This window comes from Heterocephalus glaber, unplaced genomic scaffold (assembly GCF_053883595.1).
Source record: "Heterocephalus glaber isolate CG9 unplaced genomic scaffold, H.glaber_assembly_v1.0 deba00001523, whole genome shotgun sequence".
In the NCBI taxonomy this organism is placed as follows: domain Eukaryota; kingdom Metazoa; phylum Chordata; class Mammalia; order Rodentia; family Bathyergidae; genus Heterocephalus; species Heterocephalus glaber.
In genome coordinates, this window is record NW_028258327.1 from 11913409 (window position 1) to 11931955 (window position 18547).

Sequence of the window (18547 nt, forward strand, 5' to 3'; positions counted from 1 at the left end):
CTCAGTGGTTCTGCCGCTTGCCTTGCAAGCGGCAAGGTCCAGAGTTCAATCCCCAGTAACAAAAAAATAAAAATAAAAAATAAAAATAAAATAAAACAACTAAAATAAACACGCAGTGTGTATTAACATCACACACTTTAAGGCAACACCTTTATTGTCTAAAAGATAAAAAGATAAGCATTTACTTAAAATATTTTTGAAAATTGTCATATTGGCCCTTTTCCAAATTCATCTAATACTCTTTCATCTCATCCATTCATTCATTTAAAGACAGGTTCCCACTAAGTTGCTAAATTGCCCAGTCTGTGTTTGAAATTGCAATCTTCCTGCCTCAGCTTCCCAGATGTGCTAGGATTACAGGTGTGCACCACTATGTCTGTTCTCTCTCTCTCTCTGTCAGAAGCATTGTAGTATACATAATGGAACACGCATGGGCTTTGAGCTTGTATTTAAGTATCTCATCAGTCCTTGCTTCTGTTCCTTCATCAACAAAATATATGTAATTCTTACCCTGCAGAATATATTCTAACTATGAACAAAAGAATTCCATTTCTTCACACTTTGCCCTCTTCCTCCACTTATACACCTACTACACACATAATGACTTTCTGTATCTTAACTCTATAGTCCCCATTTTACCTCAGTACACTTTTTTATCAGCTGCAGTACAATCTAGTCCTGTCCCATCCAACATAATACCTACTTGTCATATAAATTTTTAAAACTTTCAGGCTCACTCCACTAACCCCATTTCCATTACTTAAAAGCTACATATCGCTGTTAATATCTCCACCAATCCAAACCTGCATGTATCAGAAACATGAGCTTGTGCAACTTGGCAAGTAAAATGCAGAGATTACTGATAAGAGTAATTCAATCTACTTGTGTGTGAGAGAGTCCATGGAGATAGCTATTTATTACTAACTAGTTACGTATTGTTATTAAGTATGAAAGTTTTCTTATTTATTACATTTGGGCTTATTTCATAAAAAAATTTAATAAGTTAAAATATTAAAAAAACTTTTTCCATATATGTGCATCACAAAACTTCATACACACACACAGACACACACACACATACACACACACACACACACATATTATAATTTTATATGCAGCCCAAGACAATTCCTCTTCATTTGAAGTGGTACAGGCAAGCCAAAAGGTTAGGGCTTATGATACAGTCTCTGCTATACAAGAAATGTAGGGTTTCTTTTAAATATCTCAAATATGTGTCAAACTAAAGATTTAACAAAAAGAAGGCAAGCTCATTTCTAAATATAAATATTATGATCATTGTACTACTCAGGTGATATGCTTTCAACAAAAAAAAGTCAAACTAGTTAAAAAAAAAAGCAAATAATAAACATAATTCAATAAAACTATTTATATATGAAACAGGTTCTAGAATCATCAGAAAATTTTGTTATAATTACTATGGAAAAGATAGCCATCATGAAAGACATAATGGGAAATCTCATCAAAGAGATAAAAATTATAAGAAAAAATGATACAGAAATGCAAGAAATAAGAATCTTATTAAAAGAGATGAATAATATCTTCTACGAGTTCATCAAAAGATTCAACAGAGAGCTGGGGATTTAGCTCAGTGGTTTCGCCGCCTGCTGCGCAAGCACAAGGACCCGAGTTCCAACTTCGATCCGGGTACCAAAAAAAAAAAAGATTCAACAGAACTGAGGGAAGGATCAGAGTACTTCTTGACAATTCAAAAGGAATTACCGTAACTGAAACATAAGGAGAAGAAAGATTGGAGAAAAAAACAGAAGAACATATTCAAACAGTTGTGGGATAAATATGAAAGTTCCAGCACACATGTAATTGGAAACCCAGAAAAGGCAAAAAGTACATTTGAACAAATAATTACTAAGAATTCTGCACAATCAATGACAGACATAAAGTAAGAGACCCAGGAACATACCAGAAAGATAATTTAAAAAATAATAACAGTATGGCATTTTCAAACTGGTGAAAAACAAAGCAATGAAAAAATTTAATATAGCCTGAAAAGAGACAGATACACCCAGTAAAATGAGGATATAAAAAGGTTTCTTAAAATTAGAGCAGATTTTTAATTAAAAAAAAATGAAAAACAAAAAAACAAAAGAAAATGGGGTTATATTTTTACTGTTCCAAAAACAAAAACAAAAATATTTTAAACTCTCAAGTTTGTCAATTGAGAATTATATAGTAGATGAAGTAATCACTCAAAATACAGAACAAAAACAAAATTAAAAGATTTCATTGCAAGCTGAACAGTAATTCAAGAAATTTTAAAGGAAATTTTTGAGATATGATAAAGATGATACCAGATATATATATACACCTGGATCTACACTAAAAAATGGGGCAAACTAGAAATAAATCAATATTTTTTTTAAAGTTTAAGCTTAAATATAACAAAATAAGTACCGAATATGTATGGTGAAAATTATCCAGAAAGATTTCAAGAAAATATAGCCAGGCAGGCCTCTCCAAGTGACTCGGCTCATAGTGGCTCAGGGAAGCAACCAGGAAGCCCTGAATATCTTCCTGTGGCCCCATGAAGCAGGAGAGCAGCCTAGCCTCAGAAGCTCAGGCCTTGAGAAATAATACATGCCCAGCCCCACCCATCTAACCACACAGGCCCCAAGAAGCAGCAGGGAAAATATATTTAAGTCAGTGCCTGCAAGGCCATGCTTCCATATGTCACTGACAACGTTGAGCTCACTTTTGTGAAGCCTGGCTCCTGTGTGGGCCAAGACACTGACTCTCACTCTACTACTAGACCAACTATGCAGCACTCATCTGGGCCCACTGGAGACCCACGCTTAAATGACAATGGAAAACAATGAGCACCTCACACTCACACACAGGCACACTACCCTCACCCTCAGAGGTGCCAGCAAACCTGCCATGCTTAAGAAAGTTGTATTCAGGCTGGCAATGTAATCCCACAACCCCTGCAGTTTAGGCCACTGAGACACCTACAGGTAGTACCAATGTTGATTATAGCTAAAAAGGCCACAGGGCCATTACACTAACTTAACTACCAGGAATGAAAGACAAAACCACATATCCAACCAACACCACACCAGGACACATTGCAAGCAGAAAGTCTTTTATTACAAAAGCTACCCTACAAATTTGAGAGAAGCTTCAGGCCCGCCAGATGCAGAAATACCAGTACAGGCACATAAGAAGTATGAATAACAAAGTCGTATAATGTTTCCAAGGTCATGAAACAATTCTCTAGCAATGGACCACAAAGAAAAGGAAATCAACAAATTGCCAAATAGAGAACAGAAAAGAAGGATTTTAAGGAAATTTAACAAGATACAAGAGAACACAAAGAAATTAGCAAAATGGCCCATGATAATAAGAAATTCAGCAGAGACAGAGATCTTTTAAAAAACTAGAAATAACGCGTCTAAGAACTAAGTAAATGAAATTTAAAATAGTTGAAAGCCTCAACAGCAGAACTGATCAAATATTAAGAAAGAATTTCTGAGGTTAAAGACAGATCTTGTGAAGTAACAAGTTAAAAGGAAAAAGGAAAACAAGAGAAAAGAACAAAGAAAGCTTTATGATTTATAGGACATCATTAAGTGAACAAACCTTCACATTAGCAGTATTCCAAAAGTAGAAAATAAGAAAAAAGGCACAGAAAACCTACTTAGCAAAATAGGGCCAGAAAGCTCAAAGGACTAATAGATTTTAAAAAAGAAAATCTTTTCTCAGGAATAATACAGTCAAACTCTTCAAAAGTAAAAGACAAAAAGAATTTTTAAAAGTGCATGAGAAAATCATCAAGTATTCTACAATGGAATTACTATTACAGTAACAGTAGACTTTTCAACAGAAACCTTATAGGCCAATAGCAAATGCGATGATACATTTAAAGTCTTGAAAGAAAAAAGCAAATTGGGAAACAATACTAGTAAATAATACGCAGTAAAGCTATCCTTCAGAAATAAATAAGAAATAAAGACTTTCCAATACAAGAAAGACTGAGAGTTTATCACTACCAGCCTGGTTCTACAAAGAATGCTTAAGGGATTCCTACACTAGAAGCAAAAGAACTGTTACTATCATAAGAAAACACACAAAAGCACAAAATTCAACAGGAGAGTAGACATGCAGAAGATAGAGAAGAAAAATCAATACTGAAAATACAAAGCTTGAAAGATGAACAAGGAAGAAAAAACAAAGTATACACAAAATAATCAAAAAATTAACAAAAGGACAGGAGTATGTCTTTACTATTCACTAACTTTGAGTGCATGTGAATTAAAGTCCCAAATTAAAAGATAAAAACTGAATAAATTTTTTTAAAAACCTAATAATGTGTTTACTATAAGGAACTCACTTTAACAGTAAAGACACATATAATTTAAAAATGAAAATATACAATGCAAGTGAAAACCACAAATTAGCAGGAGTAGCTTGCTATATCTTCACCAGATAAAATAATTTTACATTAAAACTGTAAAATAAAATTTACTATATAATGATAAAAGGATCTGTCGGGAGCAATGCCACATAATTTTAGGGAAAAATCATTTGATTAGGCCTAGTTCTCCTGCCTACAGGCCAGCTATGGCATTTTGAGACATAATTCCATTTTGGGCCCCAGTCACAACTGAGACCTCAAAGATCCAGTGATGCTGTGATGCTTCAGGACAAGATTCACCAGCTGAAGACATCCTGGGAGGAACAAAATCTTAATCTACTCAGTTCCTCGTTGTTCTTGGATTTCCACTGCACCCCCAGTCATTTGTTACACTTTGTTTATCTTGATGTACCGAACTCTCTGCAAGTCATTTGTTATAGCTTGTTTATCCCAATGTACTGAACTCTCTACAAGTCATTTGTTACATCTGTTTCTCCTGATGTACTGAATAAAAGGTGCAGTAAACTGGGTGCTTTAGTCTTTGTCACCCACAGCAGCGTTAATCAGACCCAAAGCTCAGCTTCTTCTCAAAGTCTCATTTTTTTCTACCTTTCCTGTATAATAAGTTAATTCGCCTTGTGCTGCTGTGGCTTGCAGGACACTGGGACTTACTGCAGAGGTTCTAGTAATGTCCCCTTTCCCTGTTCCCTACAAGGATCAATTCAACAAGAGGAAACAACAGTTGTAAATATATATGCACTCAAAACTGAGGGATCCCATTATATAAAGCAAATATTGGATCTAAACAGATAGACTTTAATTATAATAATAATAGCTGGGACTTCAGCATTCACTTTTGTCAGTGGACAGATAATTCATACAAAAAAACAAAATCTGAGTATTCAGAGGTAAACTATACTACAGACTAAGTGAACCTAACATTTATTTTTGTAGGATATTTCAACCCAATAGGCACATAATACACTTTTGACTCATGGAATGTTCTCCAGGATACACCATATGTTAGACAATAAATAAATACATAAATAAAGCCACAATGATCACAATGAAATAAAATCAGAAATCAACAATAAAGAGAACTTCAGCAATTGTATAAATACATACTAAACAACATTCTCTTGACGCAATCAAAGCAATGAAGAAATCAGATGTGAAATTTTTTTAAATTCCTGAAATAAATGAAACTGAAAACAATTTACCCAAACATATGAGAGCAACAAAAGCAATAATGACAGGAAAAATTATAGCAACAAATGCCTATATCCAAAAACAAATAGATTTCAACTAATCTAATGACAGAACTGAAGAAAATAGAAAAGCAAGAAAAAAACCAAATCCAAAATTAGTGGAAAGAAGAAATAACAAAAAATCAGAATGAAAACAAAGTAGAGAAACTAGACTTTTATCTCTCACCATATATAAACATCAACTCAAAATGAATCCAAGAATCAAACATAACATTCGTTACCATGACACTACTCAAAAAAATATAGAGGAAGTGCTTTAGGGTATTTATCTTGGTAAAGATTTCTTGGATATAACCACAATACCACAGACAACAGAAGGAAAAACTGACAAATGGGATTACATCAAACTAAAAGCCTTCTTCTATACAGCAAAATAAACAACCCACAAAATATGATAAAGTATTTGCAAACTATTCACCTGAGAATTTAAATTCCAGAATATGTAAGGAATTCAAGTAACTCAAAACCAAAATGTAATAATAGTAATAAAAGCTTAATAATAAATGGACAAATTACCTGCGCCAGTTAACTGATTGTGTCAACTTGAGTAAGAAAGGCCCAACTAAATTGCATCAGCATAGTTCTGGGTATGGCTGGAGGGATTTACTGAAGATAGAAGACCAAGTGTGGGTGTGAGTGGCACCAGGGAAACAATGAAGGAAGGCTTGCTTCTGTTTCTTTAGAGGAGCTCCAGTCTTCACCTTCACCTTCGATGTCTTCTCCTGGCTTACAGTTCAGTCTTCAGCCTCCAGCACAGACCCTGCAGCCTTCCAGTGCAGACCCTGATACAGCTTTCCCACACATACACTTCAGCCTCCTAACATGGACTTGCACCGAACACTACAGTGAGCGCCAGGCCTTTGACTGGACCCTTCGGCTCTCCAATACACAGACAGCTGTTTCTGCACTTTTCTACACCTGACAGTGCAGGTGGCCGCTGTAAACCAATCTTGTAAATTCTTATATATGTGTGTATCTTGCATTAAATCTGTTTCTCTAGTAAGCACTGATTGATACATAATCTCAATAGATATTTCCCCAAACAGGCTATACAAATGGCCAATAAATGTATGAAAAAACATGTTAGATATCAGCAATCAGTAGGGAACTGCATAATCAAGGCCAGAGTGAGGTATTATCTCAACCAGGTATAATGATTATTATTAAAAAGACAGAAAATAACAAATGGTTGTGTAGATGCAGAAAAAGGAGGATTCTCATATACTGCTGGGGGAAATGTAAACATAGCCATTAGAGAAAATGGTAAGGTTCCTCAAAACAACAAATAGAAATACCATATAATCCAACCATCCCATTACTCAGTGTATACCCAAAGGAACTGAAGTATGTTGACACATTAAAATGAAGAATACTGATCAGATATCTGTGCTTATATGTTTATTTCAGTAGTGATCACAAAACCTAAGATACAGAATTGCCTAGGTGTCCATCAATGAATGACTATATAAGAAAATTATGGTATACATACAAAATGAAATGTAATTCTGTCATAAAAAGAATGAAATTTTGTCAACTGCAGCAACAAAGATGGAATTGGAGGATATTATGCTAAGTCAAATAAATTAGGTGCAGAAAGACAAATACCATTTAAACATGTGGAAGCTAAAAAACTGATTCCAAGTGCTTGCTTTGGCAGCACATATACTAAAACTGATTTCAAAAAAAGGAAAGACTAGTGGTAACCAGAACCTGAAAGGGGGCAAAGATGGTGAGAATGATGGTTAGTAGCTACAAGGGTGCAAATAGGAAGAATTTCTTAAGCTTTATAGCAAAGTAGGATAACTGGTTGACAATTACTTATAGAATATTTCAAAACAGCCAGCAGAGCGAATTCTAAATGTTTCTGGCAAAAACATTATTTATGTATGAGGTGAATAAGCAATTACCCTGATCTAATCATTATATACGCTCTATCCCATAAATATGCACAAATACTATGTCAAAAGTAAGACTATTTGAAAAATCTAAGCAAAAAAATTTTTAAGTCCTTTAGAAATGCAGGTGTACATTATATCCACACTTGATCTTAGCCAAAAGGCTGAGAAGCAATGTTTTTTTGTTTGTTTTTTTTTTGGTACCAGGCATCAAACTCGGGACCTTGTGCTTGCGAGGCAGGCACCAGAACCACTGAGCTAAATCCCTGGCCCGATTATATTCAAAGAATGGAAGATTTGTTATTCTTTAATATTTTGATTTCAATTCAATACTGCTAATTTATCAGCCTTTCTGAAAAATGAACTATACGTTCAGTGCAATTCCAATCAAAATTCCAGCAGGATAGTTTGTAGATATGGGCCAGTTGATTCTAAAATTTATATAAAAAATATATATGGATAGATAAAGGAACTATAATATCCAGAACAATTGAAATCACCTTTTTGAGTTTCAAAGCCTAGAATAAAGCTATAGCACTCAAGAAATGGTACTGGATAAAGAACAGACAAATATAATCAATAGATCAGAACAGAGAATTCAGAAGTAACTCCAAACAAATACAGCCATTTGATTTTTTTTGGTACCGGGGATAGAACTCAGGTTCTTGCGTTTGCGAGGCAGGCAGCAGAACCACTGAGCTAAATCCCTGGCCCAGCCATTTGATTTTTTTATGAAAACAGAAGATCAGTTTAATGGAGATAGGACAGAATTCTCAACAAATGAACTGTCCTACAATAAGATGATAAGCTTTCAATAAAATATCTACAACTGACCTACACAAGATGACATGCTTTCAATAAACTTGAGACAGGAAAAAGCAGGGGGAAAAAACATACTGCCAAGAGACAAAACAATCAGTATAACTACATTCAAGCATTTATAGCATTATAAAAGGTATATGAGATATATCTCCACTTTAAAATGATACAAAATTTAAACTTAAGACAGTTATTCTAAAAAAATTCATGACATCTTGTTAGATGCTATAAGTACACTTAAACTTCAAAAACCTAATTCATCTTCTATAACTTCTATTTCTCCTAGTTTTTATGTGCAGATTTTAAAGGCAGGAGAAGCAGAAATAAGAACTGCTACCTTACAAAAACAGAATATTTTCTACTTACAGAAAATATTCTATTGTTCATTTCCCTCTAGAATTTTTGAAGTACTAATGATTAAAACAGTATGAACAGGGAATGTGACTTGCTCATCTGTATGTCCCCAGAATCTAATACAAAGTAAGGACATGTTGAAAACTCAATAAATATTTAGTGTAAAACTAGAGGAAAGGAAAGAAAATTTTAAAGACATACAGTAAATTACTTTCTAGGTGTAGTACTTTTCTATTGTTGCCATAAATAATTATCGTATTTAGTTACTTTAAATATAAAATTTATTGTTTTGCAGTTTTATAGGTCAGATATGTGATATCTGTCTCTTAATAGGCTAAGGTCAAAGTATTGGATGGGACTGAATTCTTTCTGGAGGGTCTAAGGAAGAATACACCTCCTTGACACTGAACTTTACAGAGGTCAAATCATACTGTGGGCTTATGGATTCCTTAATCCATCTTCAAAGATAACAACAAAGGATTGAGTCCTTTGTACATGGCATCCTTCTGACTCTCTCTTTTCCATCTTTTATTTATAAGAACCCACCTGATTAGATTAGCCTATACCACATAATCTAAACTGCCACTTTAAGGTCAGCTGATTAGCAATTTTTGCAACTGAAACTTTAATTCCCTTTTGTCATTTAAAATATCACATCTACATACAAAGTCAGCACTCAAAAATCAGTAGCATTTCTGCACACAAAACCAAACTCACTGAGTGAGAAATCAGGGAAACAATAAGTTTCATAATAGCATCCAAAAAAATGAAATACCTAGGAATCATCTAACAAAGAAAGTAAAAGATCTTTACATGGAAAACTACAGTTCTCTGAAAAAGGAGATCAAAGAAGATAACAGAAAATGGGAAGATATCCTTTGTTCTTTGGTAAGAAGAACCAATATAGTGAAAATGGCCATATTTCCAAAATTGTTACACAGATTTACTGCAATCCTGATCAAAATACTAATAGCATATCTCACAGTATTAGAGAAAAAAATCATAAACTTCATTTGGAACCAGAAGAGACCTAGAATAGCAAAAGCAATTCTGGGCAACAAAGGCAAGGCATGGAGCATCACAATTTCTCACTTGCTATTATACTACAAAGCTATCATGATAAAACAGTGTGATACTGGCAAAAAAAAAAAAAAAATGACCTGAGAATCAATGGAACAGACTGAAAGATCCAGAAACAACTCCAAATACACTCAGCCACCTTATCCTTGACAAAGGAGCCAAACACTTAAACTGGAAGAAAAATAGCCTCCTTAATAAGTGGCCCCTGAAAAACTGGCTTTCCACATGCCAAAGATTAAACCTAGATCGTATCTTTTACCATGCATTAAACTAAAATCAAAATGGATCAAAGATCTAAATATTAAAAGAGAAACACTAAACCTGCTGGAAGATAGAATAGGTAGAACTCTTAAAGACATTGGTATAGGCAAAGACTTTATGAACAAAACTTAATTGGACAGGAAATATCACAAAGAATCAGTAAGTGGGATCTCATCTTACTAAAAAGTTTTTCCACAGCAAAAGAAATCACCAATAGCATGAAGATTACCCAGTGTGGAAAAGAATTTTTGTCAGTGGTTCCTCAAAGGACTAATATCTAGAATATATAAAAAAACTCAAAAAAATCAGACTCCCAAAATTTAAAGACCCACTCCAAAAATGGGTATCTGAAATGAATGAGCACTTCTCAGATGAGGAAGCAGAAATGGCAGATATATGAAAAATGTTCAATATCAATAGTCATTCGAGATGCAAATTAAAACAATGCTGAGATTCCATCTTTCTCTAGAAAGAATGGCTGTTATCAAGTAATCAATCAATAATTAACGCTGGTGAGGCTTTGCTGGTGGGAGTGAAGACTGGTTCAACCACTGTAGAAATAAGTGTGGAGGTTCCTCAAAAAACTAAAACTGGAGGTTCCATTTGACCTAGCTATTCCCCTTCTTGGTATCTTCCCAGAAAGAATTAAAAGCACCACACCACAGCATTATATGCACACCCATAATTTCAGTGGCATAGTTTGTAAGAGCTGAATCTTGGAAACAGTCCAAATGCCCATCAACCGATAAGATTTTTTTTAATACAACGTAGTACTCTCCCATAAAGAAGAATGAGCTTAAGACATTTCTAGCTAAATGGATGTGCCTTGAAGCCATACTCTAAGTGAGATAAATCGGACATACCACATGTTTAAATAGCACATTGTTTCTCTGGTATGAGAAACTAAAAGTGGAAATAAGGACCAAAATGTGTAACAGATATTTGGAAATGGGAAGTAAAAGTTCAAATGAGAAAGAGAAGGGGTGGATAAGAAAAAGAATAGAAGGAAAAAATAGAAACAAAGCTTTTGTAAATAAGGAAGGGTGGAGGGAGAGGAGGGGAACGGGGAAAAAGAAAGCAAGATATATTATGTACAGGTACAAACTCCCTATAATGAATGTTATCATTATGCTTATCTAAAATGTACCAATAAATGTTTAGGTTCAAAAAAAAAATCACATTCACAGATTCTAGGGATCAGGATGTATACCTCCTGGGAGCCATTATTCTGGCTCTCAAACTGGATTTTCTGAAAACTGTATTTAAAAATAAAAAGTTATCTATTGGGTACTTTTCAAATTGTAAAGATATCAATACAAGAGACAGACTATGTTCTGATATGTAATCCTTTACCTGAAAGACCTAAAAGGGATACAGATATGCTATTATGATACACTGTAATATACTACATATTAATTGGATTGGTAAACATAAAAATATTTCACATTAATTTTATCATTTTTTCAACAACAAAAAATTCTGGACTTATAAGCACAGTGCTTCTAACTGGAAATGCAGAAAATCAAAAAACTTGTATTCTGTCATATATTAAGTGTGATTACTTCACATGACAATTTAAAATCAAAAAGCCATTTATATCAAAGAAAAAAATGAATAGTAAGCATGAAGTCAAAGCACATTTAATTAAACAGTTATAAAATAGTCTTCATTTACCGTTTCCTCAATTGAAAAAAATGTCAGTTAGTACAACTCCATAGACTAAAAAATTTTGTTCAGTATTTTTACAGTGAAATTATTTTTTCCCTATGCTAATGAGTACAATTTAAAATTTAACGGTTTTAAGATACAAATTCTTTATTTTCAAATTATTTTATTACTATCAGTTTTTCTTTTTGTTCAGCAGAAAACCCAGATAAAATAATAATGCATCGATAAGATCAGCATTTAAAGCAAAAATAACTGTAGTATATCAATGCTCAGAAATAACTCATGTTCATAAGTACAATGTAGTTGTGAAATAGTATATGAAGGAAAAGTTTTTATAAGCATTAGACAGTCACAAAACTAAATGTGAACTAAAAGATCTTTAATCAAAATTAAACCATGGCAAACATGGTATGACATATATATTTATATATAACACTCCACAGATTATATGCATATATATTATATATTATAAATATAAAATATATATTTTATATAAAATATAAAAGTTATATTCAAAATGAGGAAAACCTCACTGTACACAGTTCAACATGTAAAAAGAAAATTAACATTTTCAAAAATAACCATTTTCTTGGTTAATCAAGCACTTGTTTTACAGCCACACCAAAGTAGTCTCTCAAGTAACAGGAGACTGAATGTGATATAAATTTTTTGTGAAAAATAGAAAAAAATCATTTCAACAGGTTATCCTCTCTAAGTTAAATTAGTAAATAAAGACAGATACACACACCCTCACCACACAGAAGTCAATGGTATGTACATAGCCTTTACAAAATCTATTTTATGACATAATATGAAAAGAACATACAAACTAGAGCTGAAAGTACATACTAGAAAATAAGATGACATAAATAACTGACACAGTTACCCCACAGAAGAAAATCAGGTCAGTTTATACATATTAATATAGCCTCAGTTTTATTCATTAAAGAGCCTTGAATTTCTCACTGTATAAATATTAACTCCACAATGAGTAGTACATTAGTTTATGAAGAGTTAGAAAAACCTGAGAATTTCCTCTTGGACCCACTTTCTTCTAACAGTCCTACTGCTAAGAGCACTAACAAGACAAAATTGATACAACAAATTTCTACAAAAGGTTATACTAAAAAAAAAAAAAGGCTTTTCTGGTATCAAATTATATTTTTCATATAATTTACCAATAGGACAATGTGACTATCTAAATATATGTAACTAAAATGAAAGGGAAGACAAAGCTGAGGGGGAATATTAACAATAATACTCAATGATGTCTCATCAATGAAGGCAAAGGTGTATAATGTAAACTTTACAGTAATTACAAAACAAATAAAAATGAATGAATATATGTACTAGGCCAAAGCAGAATACAAAATGGAAAAACACATATGTTCAATGTTAAAAGAAGGCATGAAAGAGGAGGAAAAAGAACAAACAGGGGATGTGCAAATGAAATAGCAAAATGCTACATTTAAAACCTTATCATTACATTACACATAAAAATTATAAAAAAGGAGACTCTCCGTGTAATTTAAACAAAGTGAGAAGCAAAACAAAATCATATGCAGCATTTCTAAAATTTGAAACAGCCCAATTGTCTATCAACAGTAGAATACAGAGTCAAATTTCCTATAATCATATAATGGAAGACTACTCATCAACAAAAACTGCTCACTATTGAGTGCTTAACAACATAGGTACATTTTAAAATATTGCATTAATAAGACCAAGTGATAGATGATTCAGTTTTCATAAAGTAATAAGTGAGAATTACTTTACAGTGATAGAAATCAGATCATACCAAGCGGTGGTGAATAAGGAAACCATGATGCGACTTTTTGGATTACAGAAATATTTTACTTCTTAATTCGAGTGGCAAACGGTACATACCTTTGAGAAACACTGTTGAGCTTTTAACTTACAGTAGGGAAATTCACTGAATTCTAGGTAAATCATAAATAACTGAGAAATAGATTTATATTAGAAATCAATAAAAATACTCAAAATTTTAGAAATTAAACAACATACATTAAAGACAGTAAGAAAAAGGCAGTTACCTGAATTTTTAAAAACACATAGAATTTTAAATTTGGAGATGAGTTCAAAAATGTAATCATAATGTGAAGACTAAATAATAACTTAATGTTTCACCAATTATTTCTATACAGTACATATACACATGCACATAAATAAAATAATTACCAATAGAAGCTGAACGCATTTGTCTCATGTGAGTTTCTATGACAGAAGGATCCCGAGAGCTGTAACTTCCCAACTCAGGATAAAAGCTGGAGCCAATGTCATCTGGGGGGTTGTGTCTTCCTTGTGGATAATTCTTGGCTATTCTAGGATCCCAGTGTTCTAAGACTGGATGGTTCCAATGTATATATTTACCATCAAATTGTGGATTTCCATACCAACTATAATAAAATACATGCAAGAAGTAATTCAGAGGAGGCAGTTCTTCAAGGTTAAGTTCAGAGGCTTTGGAAGGTTTCATAGTGATTTCGACACTTTTTAAATTCTTGGTATTGGTTTCACTCTTGATTCTGTCACTCTTTTGTAAATCAAGTTTTTTCCCCAAATGAACAGTGTGTTGATGAAGTTCTGGAAGAAGGTCAAGTCCAAAAGGAGCTCCAAAAGTAGCTGTATTTGGTCTCAGCATTTTTAAACTCATCATCACAGAGAAAATAAATAGAACAAAAAGTGACAAAATGATGCAAGTCCTTCTCCGAAATTTTGCCATGATGACATCCTTTCAATTCCAAAACAGTAAATGTTTTGCTGTAATTTATTGAAAAAGATAATTAGTAAGCAGTATCAACAATATTTTCTAATGTCTTCAAAATGGAAAGTAAAATCCTTAGTTATCACATTTAAAATTAGTAAAATACATTATATTAATTATGTCATCAAATATTGATGTCTGCAAAAGAATCTACAAGTAGCTACACTAAATGAAAGTACTGATTTGGACATACTATCATTTGCATGCCAATTACATTTAGTCAGATAAACCTTTTACGACTTTTACTTAAAATGAAATATATTTTTCCTTCCTTGAATTTATGTATCCTGAATATACAAGGGGAATAGTCTATCTATATAAATGAAAATTTTCTAAACCTAAGTGTAAAATTAAAAATCAGAGTTAATAGAAGGAAATAGTTAAAAATACGTTTAAGTCTAATAGTAATACAATGGATTTCCATAAATCCTTTTTTGACTAAAACTTTACCAGAGGGGAAGAAACATTTTAAATGATACTTAGAAATGGAATAGAATCAGACAATATTTTTAAATAACAGCAGATAAAAAAATAATCAAACATTAAATACTCTGACAAATATACAAAATAGAAAAAATGCTATGATTTGAATGTGTCCTCCAAAATTCATGTGTTGGAAACTTAATTCCTAATTTAGTATTATTATTATTATTTTTTGATACCGGGGATTGAACTCAGGTCCTTACGCTTGCGCAGCAGGAGGCGAAACCACTGAGCTAAATCCCCGGCCCATAATTCAGTATTATTGAGCGATTGAGCCTAATGGAAAATGTTCAGGCCATGAAAAGTCCATCCTTTAAGAAAAAGTTAATGCTACTATCAAAAGAGCTTGAGGGAGTTCTATTTGCCCCTTTCTGCTCTTCCACCATGAACAGGTCCTCCTCTCCAGATAACGCAGCATCAAGATACCAGATTAAAAGTAAAAAACAGATCTCACCAGATAGCTGGTCCTTAAATTTGTTTTTTATGAATTACCTAGTTTTAGGTATAACAGCAAGACAAACTGGACCAAATCACAAAAAAATAACCATAAAAGCAAAAATCATTAATAGATTGCAAACAAAGGAGTAAAAGTCTAATGAGAAAAAGGATAACCACATACTGGCAATATACTTCTCCAAAAGATATCTAATTAGTTACAAAGGGAAGCATAATTGAACAGTTGGAGAATCTACCAAATACCAGCTTAAACAAGTAATCAAAATTAATTTCTGATAAATATGTACGATAGAATCTGAGAGGCTGCACTGACATAGACTCATTACTGTGGTGTTCTGTTCAAAAATTAATCTTGCCTATTTATGAAGACCCATGAGATGATATGTTAAAAATATAATACATGTATACATGTGTATACTTTTATGTAAACATATATATACTTATGGACACATACACAGCCTACTGTAATGTATATAATCAGCCCTCCTATACCTGAGTTCTGAATCTATGGATTCAACCAGTAACAGATGGAAAATATTTTGGCAAAAATAGCTTATATCTGTACTGAACACATAGACATGTTGTTGTCATTAATTTTCTACAAAATACAACTATTTACATAGCATTTATATTGCATTAGATAAGTAAACCAAAGATGATTTAAAACATATAGGAAGAAATATGTAGGTTATATGCAAATACTATACCATTTTATATAAGAAACTTAAGCATTTATGGTTTTTGGTATCCACAGGAGTTTGTGGAATTAATCCTCTTGCAGATACACAGGGACAACTTTACATAGAATACAATGTAACATGTAAGTAAATGTGAGTACAGTGGTGCCTCGGTTTATGAATTTAATTTGTTCTACGATTTTGTGTTTGTGTGGGAAAGATGGCTGTGGCCATGTTTGTCACTCAATGAAGAGTTTCTAAACAAAAACGAAATTCTGTCAAATGCTTCTGTTTGTGAACCAAATTGTTTACAAACAAAAGCATTCATGAACTGAGGTATCACTGTATATGCATGTACATATTTAATGATAGGCAAACATGATAAAATATTTATAAATAATAAACAGAAATTATTGGATTGTTTATATTTACAACTCTCCTAAAGTCTTATTTAAAAATTAAAAACAAAAAAATCCCACCAGCAAATTGGAAAGCAAGAATTATCATAAAATCTGCTTATTTCTGAAGGGCCAACTTAGTACTTTCAAATTTAGCACTGCACAACTCCAAGAAGTAAAATTTCTGTGTGGAATGTGGCAGGCAAATTTGTTGGACAGAAAAAAATGAAACAATACAGTACGGCCATTTGGTTCTGTCCCTATGATTTGCTGTCCTGAAATTTCCAAATTATATAACAATGATAAATCCTCTTTGCTTAAAGAAAGTAAACTTTTGATAAGACATGAAGCAGAAAAAATATGTAGATATAATTTGATCTCTACATTAACTATATACACAGAGGAAAGAAATACACTTAAACATGTGAGATCTATAGTTATCTACAGGTGAGAAAACTGTATTTTCTATCTTCTAAAATTGGAACATAATATTTCATAATGAAGAAAAGTTTGGGGCAAGTATTTTATAAGGCAACAATTAATGGTAATGAATGAAGATTCACAGGTAACAGAAGCAATACTACTAGATTTAGAAATTAAGAGACTGAGTTTGAGATGTTGACTTCAGTTGAGTGGTGAAATACATGAAAGACTCAATATATAAAAAAGAATATTGACTTTGAAATCTGAAAATGCAAGTTAAAATCAGCCATGATGACCTAGCGGTATAATCCTAACTCAATCTCTTCTTTTTTTTTTTCTTTTTTTTTAAGAGTAGGAAAAATTTATTAAGAAAGCTTCTAAGAGAGATAGAAGGGAGACTGGAAAGTGGGTTGTCCACCCACCCCACTTTTCAAAGATGTTTTATATAGCAAAGCCACGTGGTGAGACAGGTATAAAGTTGGACAAAACTATAAGACCCAATGGAAATTTACAAGGTGAGCATGAGATGGGGCAAACCATGACCAACCAATAAGATTACAAGTACAGTCACCCAGGTAATATTGATTAAATGGGGGTCAAATGGGGGAGCAAGTCACGTAGCAAGCTAACTCAATCTCTTCTTTAGAAAGAGCCTATCAAAGAAGAGCCTATCTTTAAAAAAGCCTATCAGTTTTGTCTTCTGACACAGTTATTCCGTGAATCACCCAAGAACATGTTTGTGAAAGAAAATATGAAAGGGTAATTTTTTTTTTTTTTTTTAGTACTGGGGATCAAACTCAGGTCCTTGAGCTTGCAAGGCAGGTGGTGAAACCACTGAGCTAAATCCCTGGCCCTGAAAGGGTAATGCTTAATCAAATAGTAAATACTACTTCGGACTTAAGCAACAAAATATTGACAGAACACTGAAATTTTCGTACAGTATTTTCAGATTCATTCTCTGCATCTATCCATGAAAAAAACCAAACTGTGCATTTATGAAGGCTACCTTCTGGGTTTTTTTGCCTGTCAATGTAACCTTTTAAGCTCGTCCCTGTCCCTTTCTCTTCTTTTTACATTACATTTATCCACAGATGATCCACTGGCTCTACCCATAACTCTGTATCTCATTTAACAAATATTAAGTCATTTCTACCAAAAGGAACCTGATCATTGTGATTAAGTTATTTCTTCAGTTAAAATTTTCTGAGTTTCAATTGTAGTAGTACCATTTTTTAGTTATCTGATCTACACAAGTGACCTGATTGAATTGTACTTCTTTTGTCCACTGTAAAATGAGTCAACTCACTAACAGGATTTTAATGTAATAGTGTAAAACTAGAATAATGTCTGGTATAAAATGAAATAAATATTGATGGTGATGACAATACTAAAGATAGGTGTTTGCTAAATAATCATAAACAGGTATGGTTTATTCTAATAGTCTATTCTCTATATGGTTAATTCTAAAAATATCACTCATAGGGCCAGGGATTTAGCTCTGTGGTTCTGACGCCTACTTCGCAAGTGCAAGGACCCAAGTTCGATCGCTGGTACCAAAAAAAAAAAAAAAAAAAAAAAAAAAAATCACTC

General features: G+C 32.9%; 1 protein-coding gene across 2 annotated transcripts in view; it reads right to left on the reverse strand.

The window, feature by feature from the left end:
- Manea (mannosidase endo-alpha) overlaps nt 1–18547 on the reverse strand; it is a 37600-nt gene that overhangs the window by 16269 nt on the left and 2784 nt on the right. For both annotated transcript variants that reach the window (XM_004862509.3, XM_021242669.2), the window contains exon 2: nt 13935–14516. In XM_004862509.3, coding sequence (XP_004862566.1) covers nt 13935–14478 — 544 coding nt within the window. In that variant the 5' untranslated portion in view covers nt 14479–14516. The remainder of the gene's footprint in view (nt 1–13934; nt 14517–18547) is intronic.